We start from the raw sequence: 23,840 nt of genomic DNA on the forward strand, positions 1-23,840 counted from the left end.
TAGGTACTTTAAAATACAGCTTTTCAAGCAGGTAATCCAGTGCAAATTGTCCAAGTTTATTTATAAAGAGAAAAAAATTAAGTAGTCATAAGGATGTCATAATGGGTGCAAAATTACTAAAAAGGAAAATTCTTTCCAGCATATAATCTGTTACTATGTTGCTCAACCTATTTGCTGTTTAAGATTATCCATCTACAGTGAGTGTTTAGTAATATTAATTCTCTACAGAAAAGGTTTTGTACAAAGCTCATGTTAAAATTTTCTATGAAAGATGGCTCTAACTTAAGTAGTTTTAGAAGGTGCATATAGTCTTAGACAAGATGAATTTGAAATTGCAGAAAAACAATTTTTTCTGCCCAGTAAATAAAGGGTTCTATTACATATTTTATTTCCTAACTCCTAATATTAGATAAGGGTTTATTCCATGATCTTGGAAGTTTTCCCAGTTGTACTTCACATTAAGAGTGGTTACACTTGCATGTGCAGTGTATCAGGATGACTAACCCTGGCAATACCAGATATTCCAACTTTGTAGTTCTGCTTTGAATTGCTGCAATTGCTGTGTCCCAAGTTACCTCACCACTTCAGATATTTAAAATTCTGCTGTAAACCTCACTGTCTTGATGTGCCTTGAGTTATTAAGAGATTTGAATGTTGCATAGTAATGAAGAACTAGATAATACTCTCTCTCCTGTGTATTTTGTTTGCAATTTTCTTTAGTCAAATCAATTCAAAACTTGAATCATAAGCTTTTTAATGTTGTGACAGATAAGTCACATTGTAGAAAATACTTACTTGCTTGGCGACTGCAAAGTAAATGATGTCTAAAATTATTGGGCTCTCCCTAACATCCAGTACAGCTGCAATCCCATCAGAAAGAGGTTTATTGGAAGTTATGCCATATGTACTTAGGAGCTTAAATCATGTGGAAGGGGCTATGTGGGATGAATCCAACAGCTGCTGGGCAGTGCTTTTCCTGCAGTTACATGTTTAACAGATTTGGGTGATGCTGCAAATCATACAGTTTTAGTCAGATTGGAGATTATATCAAAGAGATATGGTACCTTAGCATTTCGCAAGAATAGCCAGACTATGTGAAAACTAAAGTGTCCTGTTTTCGATAAAGTTTAAAATTTTCAGTATAGCAACTTGGAAAATCTGCTGTTTGCTTTTTTTGGCTAAAACAATCTTGTTAATGGCTACTATTTCTTACCTCAATATTCATTCTAACTGCACTCTGGAATAAACAGTGTTTAGACTGCGCCTTGAAAATGCTTGGACATGAATGTCTCAGACTATTCCTAGCAGCTGTTAACAACAATACTTGCTTTTAGCTTGGTTGGCTCCTGTGGGAATTGATTCCCTGGGACTAGTTACAGACACTTCTCAAGTACACAAGTTCTAATTATACTTCTAGTACATTGACAGTAAATTATGAAGACTTGGCATTGTGGTCAGTATAAATGTTTGGGTGCTTGGCTTCCCTTGTTGGTCTTGTCTGTATTTAAAGCAGCTAAGAATTAAATTTAGAAAAGTTTGTGCTGTGAAGCCGCTGAGGTGACTGGACCTGGTGTGATAATGATGTTCACCCCCCCACCCCAAATATCCCAGATCTTTTTTCCCAATCACTAGAGGTGACTTTTTCTCCCTTAAAATGATTTTCTCAAAAGGCTGCTTTTCCCAGGCATTACAGGGAGCCCAGCAAGCAGAGCAGGCGGGCTGGGGGAGTTGAATGTGTGGTCTGTGTGAACAGCCCCCACAGCTCCTGAGCCTGCAGAGAAAACACTCCCTGATCCAACCAGTGATGGCTGATCAAAGCTGGCAGAGTGGTCAGTAATAAAAGCAGTAGTCCTTCCTTCTCATTCCATGTTTAATACTTGTTTGTCCAGCTGTGGTGCTGTGTAAAAATCTCATGCAGGCTTTTCTCTCCTGGAGTTCTGTGAAGTTTTGTTACGATAAAATACAGGGGTAAATGAAAAGTGGGTGATGACAAACACTTAAAGGCCAAGAAGAAACCTGCAATGGCAGAATATCTGTGTACATGACAGAGGGATTGGGAGTCTATGTTTGTGCATGGCAAATTAAAACAAATCATGTCTTTTAGATGATGCATGAGTACATGCACATTCTAAAGCTAGTAGAATTTAAGGGGTTATTTCATTAGGTGGAATACTGTAGGTTTATGGAAAGGAAAATTGTTATAAGGAGGACAGTTTGGAGAGGCAGCAAAGAAGCGAGGTGTTGATATAGGTATCTTTTCTCAAACCATCTTTTTGGCAGTCTCTTAAGATGGCTGTCCATTTAAATGTGATTCGAGTTTGACAAAAAAAACCAATCCTGTAGTAAGGGGAGCTTGTGTTGGTTGATATTTATCAGGGATGAGAATTTTTGTTTAAGTTTCTAACATGTCTTTCAAATAGTGACCTATACAATAGTTTAAATACACGAGCTGTTGATCTTGTCCATTATATCCTGACTTGATTTTTAATTTCTGGAGCATATTTTTAAGGGTGGTGAAATGGGACTTGTGGAAATGAGCAATGAAGCAGTAGCTAGAGCAGCTGGGCAGTTTTCTGCCAGGGAAATTCAAATAACAATTCTTACTCCATCGTGTTTCCGCCGAAGTGGGATGAGTGACAAAGGTAGTGAGGAATATGTGGTGTTTTATTTCAAATAAATCAGCAGTTCTGACTTCTGATTTAAAAGCTTTTTTTTTTGTTTGGTAGACAAATAAAACTTTTAGTTGAATTTCTTTTGAGTTTATTTAGAAAGGCTTGTCTTGAGCTTCATTTATTGCAGTTAATGTTACTTGCAGCTTTTCAATATGGGAGTCAAACTGATGCAGCAGAATGGAAATCCAAGTTTGAAAAGAAACCCATGTCTTCTTATGTTTGCTGCTGTGGCAAGCTAATAAAAAACCCAAACCCACAATATACAAACCAGCTTAAAAACAAAATTCAAGGGTTGTTGAAGTCTATTATTTTGTCACTGTGCAGGGCTTTTACAACATGTAGGAGGTGTGTGAGCTGGTTCTCACTGCACAAATAAATATTTTAGAAATGGTGCCATCTGGTGCTTCCAGCTTACTGAAGGCCTGCAAGAGTTAATAACACTTGACTATCAAGAGGAGAATTACAAATTATTTTTACAAAAATTCTGTTTTTTCCCTGAAGTCTCTTGCACAGCAACTTTGTTTTGATTCCAGCTTTGTAGTAGTGCTGTAGTAATCCTTGCCTCTTTGCCCCAAACTGGATCTTGATTTCTGTTAACACAAAGGGGTCTGTTAGCAATAGCTAGCAGTGGAATCAAATGGGAATTGATAAGCTGCTGTTTACAGCTTCATTAAAATTAATTCTGGTAAATAAAACGTCTGAGTTCTTTCTAGATTAAGGTGCTTTTAAGCATTTATTGATGTGATGAGTAGAAACAGTTTTGAATGTTCTACTAATAAATACATGCTTAGAAGAGAAACAATAAGCTGTTTTTAGCATGGGGAGAAAATCTAATCTTTGGTTTCCAGTTAAATAGTACTGAATAACAAGAATTTGTGAACGTGTAATAAAAAGGCATTAGTAAACCAGATTAATTTTTGACTCAGTTGTCTTCATATTACAAACACATAAATAATTACACTGTTCCTATAGGTTATCCATGAATGTGATTAATGTTCAGTGTTACATTTTTAGCGTGTTTCGGCAATATGGAATCCTGAATGTTTAGCAAGAGCACAATTTGAAATTAAAGCAATAAATCAGAGTTAGTGAGGTAAGGTGTGCAGTGTGCCCCACTCCTCGGCAGCCCCTGGGAGAGAGCAGTGTCTTGTCCTGCCGCTCTGGCAGCAAGAGCCTCTTTATCAGCTGCTGTCCTTCCAGTCACGCCTGTGCTCACAGCTCTGCTACATGCTCTGCTGATTACCTTGGAAAAGGGCAATGCTGTAACTGTTCAACTGACCTTTCAGTTTATTTTCTCTTGTGTAATATGAAACATGAGCTAACGCAGCCCCAGTCTACTGATTTCAGGAAAATCTGCGCTGTGCTTCTGCAGCTTTCTGCTCAGATGTGGTGGGGTTTCTCTGTAGTTATATTAATTCCAGAAACTCCATCAACTTCAGATATCATCACAACAGTGAAGCAAATTATTATAGCTAAAAGAGGGGCTTTAGTGTACAACTCATGCATAATAAAGACTACTTAGCAGAGGAATAATGGAACAATGACTATGAAATGAAGAAATCCTGTACCTAAATAAATGAAGTATGCTGCTGCTAAATTTGTCTCCTTACATTCAGAGAAAAAAAATATATAGAACTCTCATTATTTTGTAATCGCTGTCTTATTTAGACTGTGCCCTCGTGATAGGGAAGCTGTTTTGAGTGCTTTGGCAGATACAGAATATACATAGCTGTGCCATTCCAGAAGGTTGTAACACAACTTAGTATTGTAAGGTTTGGGGGTTTGTCTGTGGAGTTTTTTTTTTTTAATTATTGGGTTTTTTAATTTAAGTTTTCTTTATTTGCGGTTTTTTTTCCCTTACTTTGTTCTTTGAGGAGTGTGTGCTTTAGTTGTTTCGTTTTCTCAAATTGCTATGTACCTTTTATTCCATTAGAGGGTTAACGTAAATGGCTTTCTTGTAGGAAGTGTTGATACATGCCCTGTTCTTTCTTCTTTCCTCCTGCAATTGATGTCTCCAAGTAGTTTGCTGGGCTTCTGATGGAAAGAAAATGCCTCTTGGTCCTTCTAAACACTGGTAATTTGTTACCCTTAACCTGTGAGGTGCATCCATGTGTTTCTAATAAACTGAAGTGGGTGGGAGATGAACAGCAGTGTGTATAAGTGAGCCTCTAAATATTGGCCAGGGGGAGGTGGGTGGGAGGGGGATTGTTTTTAGGATTGGGATTGGTTTAGATAAGCCAGTGGGGCAGTTGTTAATAATTGATTGCATTAAGTTTGCATTTGGTACATCTTTTAACCTCTCCTGCATTTGGTTCCAAGTTGAGAATTGTGTGTGTTCATTCTGGTGCTGATGGCAAAAACATTACAGCTGTCAAATGCTGCCAAAGCCACTCAGTTACCTTAATGGTTAAAGCAGGGAAGATGGCTCCTGGTCAGCAACAAATAATCTTCTTGCTGAAATACTATGAAATGATATTTATCCATATTAGACCTCACAGATTACAGGTCCCTGCATTTCTGCTAGAAATTGCTGGTAGGATGTCAAGAAAATCTGTAATTCTTCTTTTTTCTGCCCATTTTTTGTTGTGCTTCTACATACTAGACTTTTTGTTAGGGCATGACTTGCATGTCATTGTACTTTAAATAATTTTGCAAGGAGGTGATGCTGAATCAGATGCCTTGTCTTGTGTTGATGGCTTTCAACAGAGTAAGTGATTGTGTATTATTTATCTCAAGCAAATATTTCTTAATTTTTGATGTTGCATTTAGTTTGAGATGTGAACTACATTAGTGTTCTAGGCATAAGTTCTTTACCTCAGCACTCTGAAATCATGAAACATCCAAAGAGAACTGGGAGTTATTCATTATCTACCAAGTAGAGACAATTTGGAAAAGTTATTTTTCAAGCTTTTGCATTTATTGCTCACTCTTATGATTTCTCTGCTGGATGGTCTTCTAGCAGCTAGTAAAAAAGCACATTTTTGGTAGGAATTACAACATAAATGGTTTAACTGTGTACATTCCTTATTGCAATAACTATATCCTCAACTTACTTGGTTAACTGTTGATTTTATGACTCCTGAAAGAAACTTAATGCCACTGGCAACCTTCAGAAGCCTTAGTTTTCAGCTAAAAGTGTGTTCTTAGTTGCCTCTGATGTTGGAGAGGCAAATTGCTTTATAGTGAACAATTTTGTAGAAGGAGCAATTAGAAGATTTGGAGAATTCAGATTTAGTTATGTGGGAAGGTCTTAAGATCATGATTTCAGAATCATATAACAACTTTACTTTTAACCTGCAAAAAAGCAAAATTAAGTGGTCATCTCCTGGATCTTTGTAATAATCATCCATGGCTATCTTCTGCTTCTAAAGCATCTCTCTCAGAATTGTTCTAATGCTTCAAAGGCTGTGTGAGTTGCATGTTGTTGATGTTCCTTAATCTATTTAAATGCATATTAAAAAAGATTTTCTGAATGGGACATGACTTGCTTGCAGAAAGTGCAAGTCAATCAACTACAACTATAAAATTGTTAAAAGTTAAAAATGCATTAAATCTGTTGTTCTCAAGTAGTCATACCTACCCAAGATTTACTGTGCCTTTACTTCTTCCTGTTTTCCTGAAGTGTGGTTACTCTGTGGAATGCTCTGAATGGCCAAATGAAAAGTGTGTGACAGAGGGTGGAGAAAACAATGAAGTAAAACCCAAGGCTTCTGTTTTGGTCTATTTTCACTAGTGACAAATGAAATTGAAGAAGCTGCCAGCAGGAATTTGCTTGTGTTGCATCATTCTAGTTCAGAGTGGTCTGGTGCCTTTAATTTGCTGGGCTGCAGAAATTTACTTTAGGAAGAGCTTTATCTCTCCTACTTTGGTCTTCCTGCAATCCATTGCTTTCTGACCAGTTGAATGATGAGAGATTGAGGGAATAACTGGCTACAGACTAAAGGGGAAGATGAGACCCAGGGCTTCACTAATTTGAGCAGGGACTCTGCACTGGCTTTGGTGTCAGTGCAAGTCTTTGTAACTGCATCTTCAAAGTGATTGCAGCAATATTAGAGGCAATTTGTGAACAATGCCATAAAGCTATGGACTATGGTCCATGACACTGGCATTAACTTAAGTGTTTGTACTTGCTGGAAAATGTAGGATTTGGTTACAGAGAGTACCTCACTTGGTATTTTCTTTCATTTCCTGTTCCCTTTGGTATCTGCAGAATTGGACTTCCCATATGGATACCAGATATCATTATCAAAGTCTCCTACTAGCTTTCATCTTTTGAATAAATTAGCATTAATACTGGTCAAATACTGTTGAAATAAGCCATGACCAAAAGATGATGTGGAAAAAAATCTAAAAGATGAAGAGCTACTAAAACCACCGTCATAAGCAGAAGAGGGGCTAAAATCATTAATTGCAGTGTTGTTGCCACAGGTCTTATAGTAAGATGACTGACTGTTCTATAACCTGCAATAACAAGAGCTTTGTAAAAAAACCCATGAGGATGGGCACAAAAATATCTTGAAGTTTTGCAGCAATCTGGTATTCAGCACCAGCCTCTTTAAAAGAAAGTATCTTGTATTCCTTTTTGGTTATATTAGTTTCTGTTTAGTGATGCCTGGGAAACTAAAGCTGATCTGGTTAAATTTAAAAGTTTAAAATACTACAATACCTCTTTGTTATTTTATGAGGCGGCCAGGAAGGAGTTATTACCTCTTCTGCTTGGAAGAATAAAGATGTGAAAGCTTTATGTGGAGTTCTAACTCAGTGCTTTGACTTAGCATCAGACTGTTCAATAATCTGCCAAAAGTCTTATTTCAATAAAACAGTTGACTTTGGGGAGATAGGGCAGACTTAGTTTTGTTTTTCTTATGCTTCATATTGAGGCTAACAATTTTTACATATACCTGAGACTTTTTTAATGGGTTCAATCGCTGTATTAACTCAGGGGTTATTGGAACTGCAGAACCAGGGTGTTTGTATATCAAAGTTACAAAATAAATAGAACATTGTTTTTAGTATAAGGCTGTATAGTTTAACATTAAACTTAGAACTCTTTACTTCTACTGCACTAATTTTAGTTGTGTAGGTATCCATAAGACAAAATATTTGAGGGTGTTTCAGTGATAGAAGTGTGAGGAGTAAGTGCTCACCTGACATGTCAGTTCTTGAAGTGGTTGCTGATGTAATATTGTCTTTGTGTTCACTTGGAAGGCTATTTTTTGGCAGGATACTTGTTTACTAGATAGCCATTATAGTAATTCATGTTTGATGTTTTAATCCTGCTTCTATGGAAAGTCAGCCAATTCCTACACTTCTATTGTAAGGCTTCCAAACAAAGCTGCATATAAAGCATGGGATTTAAAGCGATGCTGTGTTACAAATTATGGATGTAACAATAGGAAAAGACTGTTGTGACTGTGTTTCAGGTGATGTTTACGATTACCAGTGCTTCACACTGGAATAATGATGGGGAGGGCAAAAATGTTGATGTAAAAGCACTTGGTAACAGAGTAGTACTTTGTTTCAGTCTCTGTGTTCTTGGGCTCCTGCTGAGACTGAAACCTTTTCAGTAAGTCTGAAGATGACAATTTCATTATTTCAGTTTTAAGAAACACTGATCTATTAACAGAGGCTAAATGAATGAATAAGGGGCTTGAAAACCTTACCTTTTCATAAAAACTCCAGGATCCAGGCAGACACCATAAGCAGCCCCCCTTCTGCTGCTTACACTTGTCAGATTTGTGTTGCTGTACCTGTAGTAAAGGGCTTCATATGCAACTTCTTTCACTCACTTCAGATGCTCTGTTCAGAAATTCTGTGGATCTTCTTGTTGCTCAGTTTTTGTCCCAAAGGTAACGGTTGTGCTTTTCAAGTCATTACTGGGTACAGTTTTTACCTTGTAATCCTCACCAGTGTCAACATTAATGCTCAGAAATTACACAATCTTAACAGGCTTTTCACTCTCTGAGAACTTGAAAAGTATGAAGGCAGAAGTCAGTCTTTTGTTGTGACTTAGAGCTCTAGATGCTGATGTTGACTGTTCCCATGCCCAGAATATTGAGATTCTCACTTAAGAAATGCATTCGGGGTCTGTCATATAAGTATATATAAGCATAGCTGAATGTGACATAACTTTCAGTGTTGAAGAGATCACAAAATGTAGTCTTATTCAAGTGTTTATCTCTGGTATTAGGACCTGTATGCTGATAGTGAACAATATAAACATTAGGAATTGGTTGGGAAAAAAAGTTCCTGTGGTTTTCTGTGTGTAATCCTGGGATGTCACTTTGGAAGATAAAATAAGTGTTTAACAAGCCTTAGTAGTATAGAAATGAAAGCTGAAATATTCAGAAAAATATTCTCAAAAAAAATGAAAAATTTTTGCAAAAGCGAGCATCTAAATATTGGCCAGGAAAGCAAAACCTTGAACTTCCCTAAAATGCATCAGTATGTACTTAACTCAGTCCTTTCCTTCGAAGGAGCAGCAGGCCACCGTTGCTGCTTTACAAGGCCTTCTGTGACAAGTAATGTTGTTCTGTGTCCAGAAGTGTTTCATCTCCTGAGATGAGTTTTTGGAATAGTTCACAGCAAAAGTAATTGATCCATTTCAGGAGTTGGTGGGTTTTTTTTGTGAGCTTTGAGCAAACTATAGTTCCTTACTGAATAATCTCAGGAGGCGGTTAAAAAGAATAAATTCTTTCTAGATTATAATTTAAAATCAATTGCAGAGAGCACTGCTTGTTGAAAAAAATCTTTAGTTCTGCAATGTGATGCAGCAATAATACCTGAATTAACTTAGTCTATTAAAGTCAGCATGCTTCTGTACAAATAGAAGGAACATTCTTACTCAGTGTACATGATGCTGTTACAAGTCTGTCCTGTATAAAAAGTAATTATTGTAAAAATGTTATACATCCTTGCTCAACAGTTCTTCTAATATGTTCCCTTTCTTGCCTACCCTCCCTCTCCCCCCCAAAAATAATTTATTGAGCATGTAGTCTTGCTCACCACTCTTTGCAAAGTGAGCAAAGACTTGAGTTTTTTCACAATGATACTCATGATCATGTCATCTATTAATTGCCATGGTCTCTTTGTGTCATGGTTTGCTTAAACTCTGAATTTACTGAAAGGCAAAAATTGAAGCAGTGGGTGTTCTTAGTGCTTTTATGACAAGAATCAAGAGTTTACAATGTCTGATTTTTTTCCCGAAGATACAGAATCACATAATTGCTTTCTGAAGTTCCATTTTCATCCATCCCACATTCAAATCCTGAATTTGTTAGAGGCTTATTTCTTCTGAAGTAGCTCAATGGGTTTGATTCCTAGGAAGGGGTCAGGTTGAGGAAGAGGAGGAGGCCACTGGCATGTGTTGCACCTCTAGGTGATATGAAGTGAATAGAAGCCTTTTCCTTTTCTGCACTGAGATTTTCAGTCCTTCTTTTTGGCTTGTTCTTCTTCTCTGGTAATGAAGGCTTCATTTCCTTCTTCTGCAGCTTTCAAGGGTTTGTGACTGACTTTTGTTTAAAAATGAAGCTTACCACTACTTTTACTTTCTGCTGAGTATGGGAATAACTGCATCCAACTAATCGTGTTTTCAAAGCTATGACAATGTACTTGTGGTAAGAGTGGGGAGGAAAAGAATAATTTTGGTTAGATAACTTACTTCAAAACCCCCTCTTCTATTTTGCCTGTCTGTATCAAGCTAATTGCTTCAGTTAGATCTTCTCTGAAGTCACAGCAGCTACTTACAGTAAAACAGATCCTGCTTCAGCCACAGTGGAACAAGGTGGAAGCAATACATGTGACAAGCAGCAATTTTGAAACAGCATTTGTAGGGCAGATAATACTCCAAATGTGCTTCTTATTATATGTGTTTTTCCCTTAACCAATTAAATATATGCATATATACAGAGAAAATATCTATATGTATATAACTATACTTCTTGTATCATACAGTATTTTAAAGAATTATTTAAATTTCTAAGCTATAGTGGTTGGTTTATTTTTTTCCCCAAGGAGAACTCTTCAAAAATAGAGTAATCTGAATTTACCAGATGATATATGTTAAAATTCTGAGGGTATTTGTGACTTGCTCTGTGTTTCTGTATTTAAGGTTTATATAAATCTTTGTGATTGAAGCTGTTTAAAATGTAATTCGAGCAACTGAGTTTGTATATGTATATAATACACTTATAGTTGGAAATCTGACAAAATATTTTCCCTCAAGGACATAAATGAAATTGATTATAAGAGCAGTAGTAGTTAGTAATGCACTTCTGAGGATTATACCCATGAGCAAATTTTAAAGGAATAATGCAGGTGGATGGGCAGAAATAGTTATGAGTGTATTTGCTGCTGTGTATCCTGGAGGCATTTTCAGATCTTTCTCCCTTTAAAGGTGATCATCAGGCTTAATAATAAAATAATAAAAACTCACTGGGAGATTAACCTTAATAGTAGTTATAGTACTCCAAATTAATACAGATAATGCTGTTTATTCTAACTAGTAATTAGATATTTTAATCTTCTACTTTGAACTAATTAAGTGCCAAAAAAATCAAAACTTTGCAACAAATCACAGAGTTCTAAGTTCTGACACTGCAAACAGACTTCTTTTTCTAAAAGCAACAAGGTGCTATTCCATAGTGCTGGTTTAGTGTTTTATTTCTTATTGCAAAACTTAGGAAGTGTAATAAGGCTGACAAGTTTGATTTTGCAGGGGTTATTACTGTTTTTTATACACTTCAGAAGACTTTTTTCCATTTATGAAAAAGCAAGCACATTTCTAATTTACCTCAGGAGTGTCTTACTGAAAACAAACAAATAACAAAAACAACTCTACAGGTAGCATTAATTAAATGCTGAACTGCAGCTTTTAGCTGCGCTTCTGCACAAAATAGCTCATAATTTAGGAGTCAAAGTTGACTATCTTGTTTAAATTGTGCCCCTGATGTTACCATCAATTCCAGAAACTTACTTGGCGAAAACAAAGCAATATATGTCAAAAAACTCTAAGCTGTTACAGGCAAAGGTTTATGCTAGAGGTTCAGGACATTTAAATTCCTACTGGTATAAGTAGGGTATGGTCCAAATAATTACTTTTATGAAGCTGCAGTTTTTTTCCAGATTGTTGCAGTGTCAAGGACTGACTGCAAAGTCTTGCTGATTGTCTCTGTAAAGAGGTTGCCTAATGAGCCCCTTTCTGCAAGGACCAGATGGGTTTGTCCACGCTGACATGCTGTACTGCAAACTTTTCAATGGCCTGAGATTGTCTGTCTATTAAAACTGGCTGTGAGAGATGTGGCAGGCCTATCCAGCTCTCCCTAGGAGGCTTGTGTCTGATATTAATAAGATGGAAAGAAAAGTGCTAGGCTGTTCAGAGTGTGAAGTTCTCCTGTTGTGTAGTAATACTGGGATTTCTTGGCTGCCAGTCAGGAATTGTAGCTTTAGACTGAAAGTGCAAAATGTTCCTGTAAAATAGAGAAAGCAGTGACAAACAGGGAGATTGCAGTTTTAGACTGTGTAACAACTATGGAAAAATTGCATGGTTTGTATTAGATTTTTTCCTATTCCAGTAGAGAGCAGTGAATCTCATGTTAGTGTGCTTTTTTGTTGTTGTTGTTTTAGGTTTTTATACTGGTTAATATAAGAGATGCTTGCTAATCTTTCTAAAAAATGTTCTCTGTTTTTATTGCAAGGTATTCTCTGTTTTATAACCACTTGAAGAACATTGAGGAAAGTGAAGGTGGCCTTGATAAATTTACCAAAAGTTACAAATCCTTTGGAGTGAACCAGCTTGCAGATGGTGGAATATACTGCAAAGAGTGGGCACCAGGAGCAGAAGCAGTGTTTCTTGCAGGTGACTTCAGTAAGTATTCTTAGGAAAATTTCTTCTCCCCTGCACAATGTTTTACCTAAATATTCTCTTCTTTTAAAGAAAATTTTGTCACAATGGTGAAATTCTGATAGTAAAAAATGTATGTCATGGCTTAAATGAATAATACTTTGCTCTGTGTTGCAGTAGCTTATGAAGATGTGTTTCTGTTGCATGAGGTCAGTGTTATACATTTTTTTAGTACCCCAAAGGCAATGACTCATCTCACACTGGATCACACTGCAACTTGAGGCTGTACATAAACTTCCTGAAGTTCTTTTTAAAGCTTTATAACTAGACTTTTATGAAAATGTGTGCAGAGAAGCAGAAATATCAGTGAAATTATTTACTTTATCTTTTTATTGATCAAGCAACAGTGTTGTTAAGGACCAAAGCCCTTGATGATTCCCACCCATCCTGAGAGTTTAGACAAAAGTTCTGGTGCAAAATGGTAGCCTAAAATCCAACTAAATCTTACTGAAAGAGTAGCTGCTCTGTGTTTGTGAGGGCAGAAGAAGGGAAGGTGTTAGCAGAATGGGAAGGTGGCAGTATTACATGGAGGAATCAATGGCTTCCTCTGAGAACCAGGAAGACTATTCCCTTTGAATTGGAAACAAAAAGATAAATTTGCTTATTTGAAGGCCAGCTACACTCAAATTATCTAAAACTTTTAGATGAAAGTGACATTCATCTTTGCTCTTCAATCCTGCAATACTTGCTCTCCTTTTTGTTTAGGGTTTCAGAGAGCTTTGTTCTTTTTTTGCTTTTGACCTCTATTCTCTCTTCAGTTAGGTCTGCCAAAGTACTGAACAGGGACTTTCTGTGAAATTATTTTGTTCATTTAACTGCATTTCAGAAGCATGTAGTTTTATTTACCTGACTTTGATTTTGCAAAAATACTGATCTAGGGTATTTATGTTGCAAAGAAGCAATATGAAGAAAAGTCCTTTGAAGCAATTAACTACTTTTGCTTAAACACAAAGCCAAATGTTGGCCATACCTTACCCCTGTCTGAGGAAGCTATTGAAATGAAACTCTATTTTAGCCAAGTTTTTATTTAAAAAAAAATCCTGGTTTTGATGCAGAAGTTGAACAGAAAAGTTAGTGCAACATTGTTTTCAGCCATGATCCTGTTTGATATGATTAACACAGTGAATGATGACGTAGCTTTTGTTAAAGTGCTGCTTGTCATTTTATTGGAATAGACATTGGTAAATAGGTAAGTGTAGTTCTTGACTTTTAATATTGAAATTGGGTATGTCCTCTGAATGAGTCATGTATAGTTCACCTACTAGATAGATAATAGTGATTTCAGGTATCAATACAGACTGCAAGGCAGCTAGATCAGGTTGTTTTCATAGGTCAATTTTATATGTATAAACATGCAGAAAATTCTCCTTGCCTCTCCTCTACTTGCTGCAATCCCATCCATTGCTCAAGGTTTTCATGGGATGGGTGCAGGTTAAATGTCTCAACTCAGCTAAAGACCAGAATGTGTTTGTTTTAAATACGTGTTTTAAAAGATGTTAACATTAAAACCAGATTTTTAATAATATGTTTGACATTTTGAAAAGAGGCTATAGCTTGTAAATTGTCTTATCAAGTTTGGGGAGGAGTATATGTATACCAGAATAGGATAGCTTAACACTGGAATAGTTTTCTAAACCCTACTTTATTTAAAATATTTGATGTAATACATCATACAAAGCAGAAATTTAGGACTAATATCTTAGAGTAGTTGTATCTAGACACTAATGAATGCAGCAATATGAAGAGGAAATAAATTAAAGGAAATTCATTGTAATGTGGAAAAACTGTGTTTCTCTATATATCAGTCAGTCATAGTACAGTATTCATTCCCCAAGGAGACAATAGTGTACTTGGAGAGACTGGAGGCATGGAACATTGTCATTCAATTCATATGATCTTGAATAATATTCTCATGAGAAATTGGATTGCAAAACCCTAAGATTTAGAGTCAGATTGCTACAGATATGCTTAATTAAAACTGAATCCCTTTAACCTTTCTTTAAGTTTTCAAGCAGGTTAAAGTCTCAGACTAAATTTATGATTATATTGTGTTTAAATTGGATATTGGGATTGCTTTTAAAAAGATTTTTTTTAAATAAAACTTTTTTATAAAAAGAACCATAGCATAGCCACATCAGGGGAAGTTGGAAATCTTAAAGAAAGACTGAATTTAGGAGACAGAAGCTCTTTAGGTTTTAAACTGAAATATGGTGGTATATAATATAAATAACTGTCAATTGATGCTTTTTGTTTTGGAATGAATAGCACTGTTTTCCTTAATAATGATATTTTCTGAGAATAGCTTAATGTTTGATGTAAAGACACGAAGTGTTAGTCTCTGCTGTTTCATCTTAAGGTATTTGAGGATGAAAAACTAGTAAGAATTAAAATGGCATGTATAGGTTTTGTAGAGAGACCTTGAACTTTTTTTCCCCAAATTTATACTTAAGCTTATAGTTGATAATTTCTTTGTTATGAGTTATATGTAAGATGAACATGAATAATTTACTTCTGTAATTATATACATGTGAAGCTTTAGTCCTGTACATGTAAAGTTTTTTCTGAATGACTTTTATGCCTTAAAGCAGACAGTAAATCTTTGCTATTAAGGTATTTTGACCCAAATTATGGGATTTTTATACCTTATTCTGAGAAACTTGTAATGAATGGGATAGCTCTAATTTATAGAAAAATTCTTAACATCAGTGTACATTTTGAAAAAAAATAACAAAAGCTAGAAATTAGTAGTAGTACACAAATCTGTAAGTGGATTAGAGAATGAAACATGAATTCAAGAAAATCCCAATGCTTTCAGAGCTGTTTTTGTCTCTTTAAAACTCCATAATTGGAGAGAAATGTATTGTATCCATTGCTGTTCTAGATGAAGCTTTATCTAAGAAGTATTAAATGAGCATCCAAAAACATTAAGATTTGTCAATTAGTACTTTCAGTATCTCAGTAAATCAAGTGTATGAGACAATTACTCAGCTGAATTTCCAATACTAGAGGCTCTATCAACATTATAGCTCCTTCAAAAGCTCTCAGTGATGACACTGAATATTTCATTTGTGTGCCCTATTGCTGAGGAACCCAGTGACTACTGGCAATTTATTGCTGCTTTAAAATTGACTATTTCAAAATAAGTCACTGAGTGACTGTGAGTTTTGAGAGTAACCCACGGAATTTATTTGGGAATTGGAACACTCAGCATTTGTATTTGGTCATTCAGAGGCTCAATGGGTTATCTGTAAACAAGTCCTTAATTTTAAAAAGAAAGATACTGGTTTAAAAAGCTTAAGAGTAAGTATGCATATATTAATTTGGAAGTCAGCATTTGATATAATACATGGTTATATTTGTGGTTTCTGTTCTTTTAGTTGTTTTCTCTTCCTTTCTTCCCAGCTAACGTTGGTCTAAAATGTTGATCAGTCTGGAATATGTGGTTTGTTTTTTGCTTCCTTTTCCTTGCACTGGTGGGGAAGGCTACTGCTGAGGTTGGAGGAGGGTAAAATAGTTGGTTCTGGGAGGATATTTGTCTATTATTTAAATTCTGACAGGATCCCTTCAGAGTAAAAAGAGAGTACCTTAAGGCACTTAATTTGAGTATCTGACGGCTGACTAAAAAACTTCATGTATCAGAATGTTTTGAGGTTTTGTTTATTCCAGATTTTTACTGAAATGCATTCTAGGTACTGTCATGATATCATGCTGAATTTCTTACTGCTTCCTTTCAAGATTTTTTATAGAGAAATATCCTCATTTGATGAGTAAAGTCAAACAGTGTTATATTTCTGTGGGTGCAGATGATTGAAAGCAGTAGACTATAATATAAGGTGCCACTAATATTCAGGGAAACATCCTATCTAAGAAGTAATGACACTTGTTTTTATGTCACTGTTTGAGCTATTTGCCCAATTTCCAACAGCTCAAGCGCAAGATCATTAATGTAATCTGCTTTAAAAATGATTAATGTGAGGAGAGGAAGACCTAATTGGCCACTGTGTAGAACAGAGTAGTGTCCTTGTAGGATCTCTCCAGTTAGGTTCTGATTTCATATTCTAATAAAGTGGAATACAGGTATCTTGTTGGGTTACTGGGATTCTGATGCTCTGTCTGTTGTCTGAACTGCTGCTTGTCTGATAGACTTTCTTCAAGAATACTTTGTGTTTGCTGAACCCTCTATTGTCTTTAGATGTCTTTAATTGATCAGAAAGTATGTGGAAATACAATTGCTGTAAGAGATTTGATTTCACTCGAGAATTCAGCTTTAGTTTATGAAGTTTTTTGACTTCTGGGAAAAAACAGCTACAGTTCACAATAGGACAAAGTCAATTATTTGATTAATATGTGAGAACAACTGCTTTCCTCTGTGAGAAGTGCTAATTTCTTGTGTGAAACTCCAAGTTCAGGCATGAGCCTCAGAGGTGTATGGATATATCCTTGTCAATGTGAAAACAAAATCAGGAGATTGAACAAGAAGTCACTCAAATTGTCATTTAGCCGGCAATATGCATTTAAATTGATTTTTTTGTCACAAATGGTAGAACCCATTTGAATTCTGTTCTACATAAAAGCTCAGTTCATGATTCTTTGGCATGCTAAGGGTGTAGTTTTGAGCAAGAAGTTCCCTTGTGCCTCCTGTTGTTGAGGTAGGATGTAGTGCTTTAATAATTGCCTGGGATTGGAAGATATAATCACAGAGATGAGACAAAACTAAGTATCAGGCTATCAAAGATGTCTTCTGTGTTGGATTAAGCAATAGCTGAGACTTGAACTTTTGCACAAAGATTTTGTCTTTGTTTATGGCTTATGAGTATTCTGTGATGGTGTCCTTTTTCCCCAATACCTGTTCAAGCTGATTATTTGAACTTCTGCTGGTAATCTCCTCAGCTTTTTCCTGTTTGTAGTTGTTGGCAGGATCTTTGAAGTCTCTGTTCTCAAACTAAGATATTTCTTTTCACTTTTAGCTTTTCATCTTCATAATACTCTACTAATCACTTGTTGGTTAGTTGAGTTTTTTGGTTTTTTTTCTTCCTTCAGGCATTTTGGGCTAAGTTTTGCTGAAAAATCAGAAAACCAAGCGGTAAAACAGAGATAAGCATGAGCCACTCTCTCTTTGAAAGGAATATTCAGTTTTCAGGGTGTTCTTTATGCCTCTGGCATTAATACAAAGCAATGTTTTCTGTTATAATCTTTCTAAGTGAGCTCCTCTCCAGGGGTAATTAGTAAACAGTGGGTTTAAGTAGGACCATCTGGGGCAGATGGGTATTGCTTTGCATTTATTTTTAAATCATGAGCCACAGGCTTGCAGTCATGGACTGTGGCTGGGAACAGGAGGGATTACCAGGAGCATCTGGCATTGCTGGCAGTTGAAGGGGAAAGTTCAGGCAACTTTGGCAGAGTTATCAAATCTGTCTGTGGAGAGCAGAAATATTTAAATAGGTAGAGGGATGTAACCATTCCCTCTCTGAAGAAGGGAAGAGTTGTGGTTTTAGTAGAGGTCAGAGAATCTTTTTTAATATTGTGAGAATGCAGTGGTTTTGGTGAACGCGATTAACTCCATGTAGGTTTCTCTGGGTGAGTTTTATAAAAATTGGGCCTAAGACTTTTTTGCTGTAACTTTTAATTTTGCTCAGTATTTATCACCTGGCATGTGTGGTTCAGTTTGTGTGAATCAAGAGGTACAGCTCTGTTGGGAAGAGTTTGATAAGAAGCCATGAAGATGATCGAATATCTGGGGGCAGAAGAAGATGGAATGAATTTAGACTAAGTCCCCCAAGTTGAGTCTGGACTATCATAAATCCTAACCTGTTCTTAAAGCAAACTTCTTGCAACTTCTTAACATCTTTCTTCTGTTTTCTCATTTTTGCCTGGAATGTTTATTTGAGATAGTCTAGCTGCTTATAATTAAAAAAAAACCAACTTTTTTTCAAGTGCTGTTTTCTACATCTTTTTCACCATGCCCTGAAATAAAAAATACATCTATATTTTACTTTACAAACACTATAGTTTGCTGTATAAACACTTATAGTCTAGGCATTTTATTAAGGAATATTGCTTAATTGTCAAGGTGTTGTTTGTTTGTTTGATATTAGTAGCATTTGTTTAATTATTTTTCTTGATTGAAAATTCAGTGTAAAGCCAAGGGAGGGGAACCATCTAATTCTTACTAATATGTAAGCTCTTCTGCTGTTAAGCAATAGATTAGTAAATACTTTCCCTCTGCTAATATATGTAATTTAGCTCTACTATCCAAATACTTTAAACATGATAAAAACACCATCTAATTAGAATACTGAATTAATTGCATTTCTGATTTACTCTCCACTGTAAAATGAGTAGGTACCAGAATATTTGTCTGGCATGGTTATTTTTGTCACATTGTGTGGCCTTGTTTAATTTGTGTCTTTCAATGTTCTTTAACTAAAGATTGGCAGTTCTTGGGTTCAAGCAGCTGTGCAAATGCAGCCAGTAGCTTTGACACAGTCTGGTCTTTGTCTGAAATGCAACATATGCATATATTGCCAGGAAGGATTATCCTTTTGTTGCACAGCAGATAATATTTGTGATTATTGATGTTTAGGAAAATACATATGTTGATGGATAGACCTTCTTCATTTCTCTACCTCCCCTGCTGTGATTTCCATGGTGACAAAAGTGATGATCCTGCTTCAGTGTAACTGTACATTTTTTTAATTGAAATGCTTTTAACCTGACATATTTTGTAGCAATGTTGTTTTCTACAACACTGAGTTAATATTCTAAGTGTATATTGGTTTGTTGGGTTTTTTTTGGAGGTTTTTTTTTTTTTTTTTTTTTTTTTTTTTAATTCTAAGAGGCCATGGCATGCAAATAGATGAGTATGAATGAAGATTAACATGTGTTGCTTTAATGTCTTGTAATTAGGTTTTCTTCATTTGCTGGTTCCTGTTTAGCTTGAGTCTGTTGCCTTGAACTATGTGAAACAGACATTACAAGGCAAAAAGAAAAAAGGAGTTTTCAAACTTATCTTTTTATTTCCTTTTAGCCTAGAAGTGACTCCATTGTTGAAATGTGTCAGCTCAGAAGTGATTTCTTCACTCCATTCAGAGGAGTTAACCTTGAATGTGCTTACAAACACTCCAGACCCCCTTGGCAGGTGTCTGTTCAGTTGGACAGGCCATCATGACCATCCTTGCACGTATCCAGTGCTCAATAAATCAAAGAGGACAAAGAGTCTTGAATTATGGGATTTCAGCTTGCTTCACTTTTTTTTTTTAATGACAAAGGAATCTTCTTGAAGACTTAAATCTGTGGCATTTAATTTCACCCCTTTTGAATGTGTGTCCAGTATCAGGCATAGAAGTATTTGTGTCTGCTCTCTCACTGAAGTTCATTTTGAGAAAGATGGAACTCGGAGTTTCCTTTGTGTAACTTTTGTGTTGTAACTGGATGCATTTTAAGATGAACACTTAGTATTATTTCTTATATTGCAGATGGCTGGAATCCATCTTCTCATCCATATAAGAAGTTGGAATATGGGAAGTGGGAGTTGTTCATTCCACCTGAAGATGGCCAATCTCCTGTGCCCCATGGGTCAAAGCTAAAGGTGCTTGTTCTAGACTTTAACTCTTGAAACCCTTCTTACTCACTTACTGCCCATTTTGTTTCCTTGTAACTAACTTTATCATCTTCTAATTGTTCTAAGAAGCAGAATCAGTTTATCTAGTTGAGCAAAGTGACCTAAAGGAGTGAAACATTAAGCATCACAAAGAGATTTTGGGAACAGGCATATGTGGCTGAAATGTAGTTGTAGGGTATTTCATCATGCCATAAGCGTAAAACAGTTTACAAATTGATAATCTGAAAAAGAAGAATTAAGTAATATATGGGTAAAATCTTTCTGTATTTGATGCAAATACCTGTAATTAAGATCCTGTTAAAATCTCAATATCTTGATAATTTTTGCAATACTTGTAACCATGGCTTTTCAGGTGATTTTTTTGTTGCTTTAATGGTACATGCAGATTTGTAAAGCTTCTACTTACCCTTTAGGAATTCAGAGTATTGAGTGGAAGGCTTAAGTGAAACTGAGCACAATTGTATTTCATGGGCATCCATGAGCTTAAAATACTTTCTTCCAGAAATTACTAAAAACTTTTTTGAGCTGTCAAATGCCACAGTTGTATGCTTAGTGCAAATACACCAAATGACAACTAACTTAGGGCAGAGTTGATGATTTCTAGGTGAATATTGATTTAAATCAGAGATGTGCTTTGTTGCACTCAGAGGTTGAGTTTCAGAGAGAGTGGGTGCTAATAGAGGGCAGTAATAAGTAGTAAAGGAAAGAAATGTACTGAAATTACCTATAGACTAGGAAAATTAAGAACCTGGGAACATTTGTGTAATACTGCTACATTTTCAGAGGTCCCATCAACAGAACTAAAATACTGAAAGAAAATATCCTTATTTTTCTGCTGAAAATCTATTTAGGCAAACAAGAAATCTGTTAAAACAAAGATATGTGTAAAAATGCTCTGGAAGTGCTTACTCAGTGTGTGTGCTTATCTCTGTGCTTTTTGTTATGGTTTATGAAATAATCCCAGTAATAAATAAGGGTAAATTGAAGTCTAGGAGTAGTCATTCAAGGACGAGAAAGCTGTTTTTATTTTACAGAGCAGGAAAGAAAATACTTGTCTGCAACTCAGAAATGCAGTGATTATGCAGCAAGGTATAAGAGTGCAAAATGGTTATTTAATATTTTCCATGGTCTTGAGATGCAAGTAGGTTAGATTTTTTGATTGTTGCTGAATTTACCTTCTCTGTTTTATCTACAAAACTCTTGACTCACCTACTGTAGACTATTCTATGCTTTTTGTGAGGATTAGAGGTGTGAATGATGTTATTAACACAATAGCAAAAAAAGCATAGAATCTTAAATGCTTTTGGAGCAATAGAAGATGATTTTCTTTTTTCTCTTAGATAATCACTGGTCATATCTCCTTATTTTGAAGTAAGGTCTTGATAGTATTTTCTTCCTGTTCAGCATTTTCTTTCTAATATAAAGTCCATAAAGCAAAGACTGCATTATACATAATTTTTTTAGTATGTGCAATTGCTATGAATTACACTTGGTACTGATTTACTTTCAAGATGAATTGTTGTACTTCTGTAGTTGCTTTGAGTTTTCTGAAAAGCCAGAAGATACCCATTGTCAGAGTAGAATGTGAGTTTTCATTTTTAGGCTTTTTTACCCTGTCACTTGACTTGTGCTTTCCATGGTCAATTTTAGACAAAGTTACAGGGCTGTCAATGACACTCGCAATACATTATTGTCCAGGCTTTTAAAGCAGGCCTGCCTGTAAACCAAATTTTCTTTGGATTATATTCCTTAAAAAAGGACCAAATAATTACAAACTTTATTTGTGAGTGTATGTAGTCATAACTGATGGCTCCATCTTTATGGAGCTTCTCCCTGCCTCATCTGTAGCTTTGGTGATAACCTTTCATGACACTTTGTTTTTGTTCTATGGTGCCTTCAGGACTGAATCCAACACTTCTCAATGTATACTTGTGATGTAGTCAGATAATGGAAAAACCAAAAAAGTCTCCAGTTAAGGTAGTTCAAAGATGGTTTATCACAAAAGCTTTGGAGTATTCACATGGTAGGCATGTACCTTATCCTCATGCTACAGCTGATCTTTTCCTCTCCCATTCTGCTAATGGGTGCAGAAAGCTGCTTTTCTGTAAGTTTTTCTTGAGCTGCATGCTTCAAACATTTATAATTTTTCATAAACGTCTGTATTTTTTGTGTTAGAACAGTTTTGCTGTTCTTTTTTCATGTAGAAGCTGAGAAAATTGATTGTTTGCAGATAGAAATTGCTATGTAGATTGCAGAGGTAATGTTGAAGTACACAGACACTGGTGGCTGTGCTGGCATCTTTGGAGTAATGAAAGTATTTCCCATTTTTCTTTACTAAAGAAGCCTAAGGGAATCACAGCTTTAAAAGTTCCTTTTACCAGTATGATTCTTAAATACTGAAATTAAAGTAGTCAACTTCAGACATTATTGTGGTGATTAATCTGTTAGGGCAAGAACTGTCTCCTCCAGAAGGTCCTTTCCTTTAGCTTCTGTGTACTCTGTTTTGATCTTCAGTTCCACACAGGCGAATGCCAAGTTCTGAAATGGTAACAAGGTCATTTCTTTTAAATAAGTAATATCTAAGCCAGAATGGGAAATGGATGGAGTGTAGTCAGTGACACTAATTTAGATCAGGTCACAAAATATTTTTGTGGGAAAATAAATGAGGAGCAGAGGTCAAATGTTTGCCTGTTTTCAAATAGTAGCAGGCTGTCTACTGTAGCTCTTCAGGCAGTGTGCTCATAAGTAAATATAAACACTGCAGAAAATGAGTAATTAAAAAACCTGCTGTAAATCATCTGACACTTTTCTGTGTGAGGAGATGGATGCTTATGATAGTTGAGTGACTCCCTTGTCAATTTTGACATCCATCTTCAAAATAAGGTTACCTGCTCGGAAAGGGTATCTTTTTTCTTTCTTTCAATCAATTGGGAGCTTAGACCGAGTTAAGTGAACAAATATTGTTGCTATTATGGTAGGGTAGTGCTGGCTTTTAAGCTTCTGATAGGTGTCAAAAGTGAGCATAGATTTGAACCCAAAGCCAAATGTTATCCTTTAATAAAAGAAGCCTTTTTACCTCTCATTATTTCTAATGAGGTAGTTTGAAAGATGTTTTCCTTAAACATCAGCATGTTTGTCATTCTACAGCGGTAGCTGTTGGGGTGCAAGTACTTACCTTTTGTGGTAGAAAATGACTGGTTTTGTTTCTTTAATTTTTTGCGTTCTTAATTAAATTTTTAGAGGACGCAGCAGGTTTTTTTAAAAAAAATATCATAGGTGAACTTTTATAGCAAGTCTCATTGTGTGTGGTTGTATTAATGCAGGAGCTTAATCATTGTTAACTTTGTCCTTTGACTGTTTATTTATAAATGATTTTTCCAACTGCTTAAATGTACCTGTAAATTAAGTTTTCACTGTAGGTGGCAAGATCCTAATTTTGAAGTAGTGTCAATGGAGTTTAGGGATTATATTGGGTAAAATTGAGATTTTAGTATCTGCACTGGGGAGCTTGCTTAATATTATTTACAGGAATGCCAAAGAACAACAAAGAAAATGGGAAGCAATTGGTAAAAGGAATCCTTTAAGAATTTAAACCTAGTTGAAAATAATTTCCAAATTCATGGTCAAATTCCGAAATATTTTCACA

At 35.7% G+C, this 23,840-nt stretch overlaps 1 protein-coding gene across 1 annotated transcript in view; it reads left to right on the forward strand.

Moving 5' to 3' along the window:
* GBE1 (1,4-alpha-glucan branching enzyme 1) overlaps window positions 1–23,840 on the forward strand; it is a 136,062-nt gene that overhangs the window by 21,082 nt on the left and 91,140 nt on the right. Inside the window, exons 2-3 of the mRNA XM_058044906.1 lie at window positions 12,368–12,537; window positions 20,049–20,161. Of these exons, the coding sequence (XP_057900889.1) occupies window positions 12,368–12,537; window positions 20,049–20,161 (283 nt within the window). The remainder of the gene's footprint in view (window positions 1–12,367; window positions 12,538–20,048; window positions 20,162–23,840) is intronic.

This window comes from Melospiza georgiana, chromosome 2 (assembly GCF_028018845.1).
Source record: "Melospiza georgiana isolate bMelGeo1 chromosome 2, bMelGeo1.pri, whole genome shotgun sequence".
In the NCBI taxonomy this organism is placed as follows: Eukaryota; Metazoa; Chordata; class Aves; order Passeriformes; family Passerellidae; genus Melospiza; species Melospiza georgiana.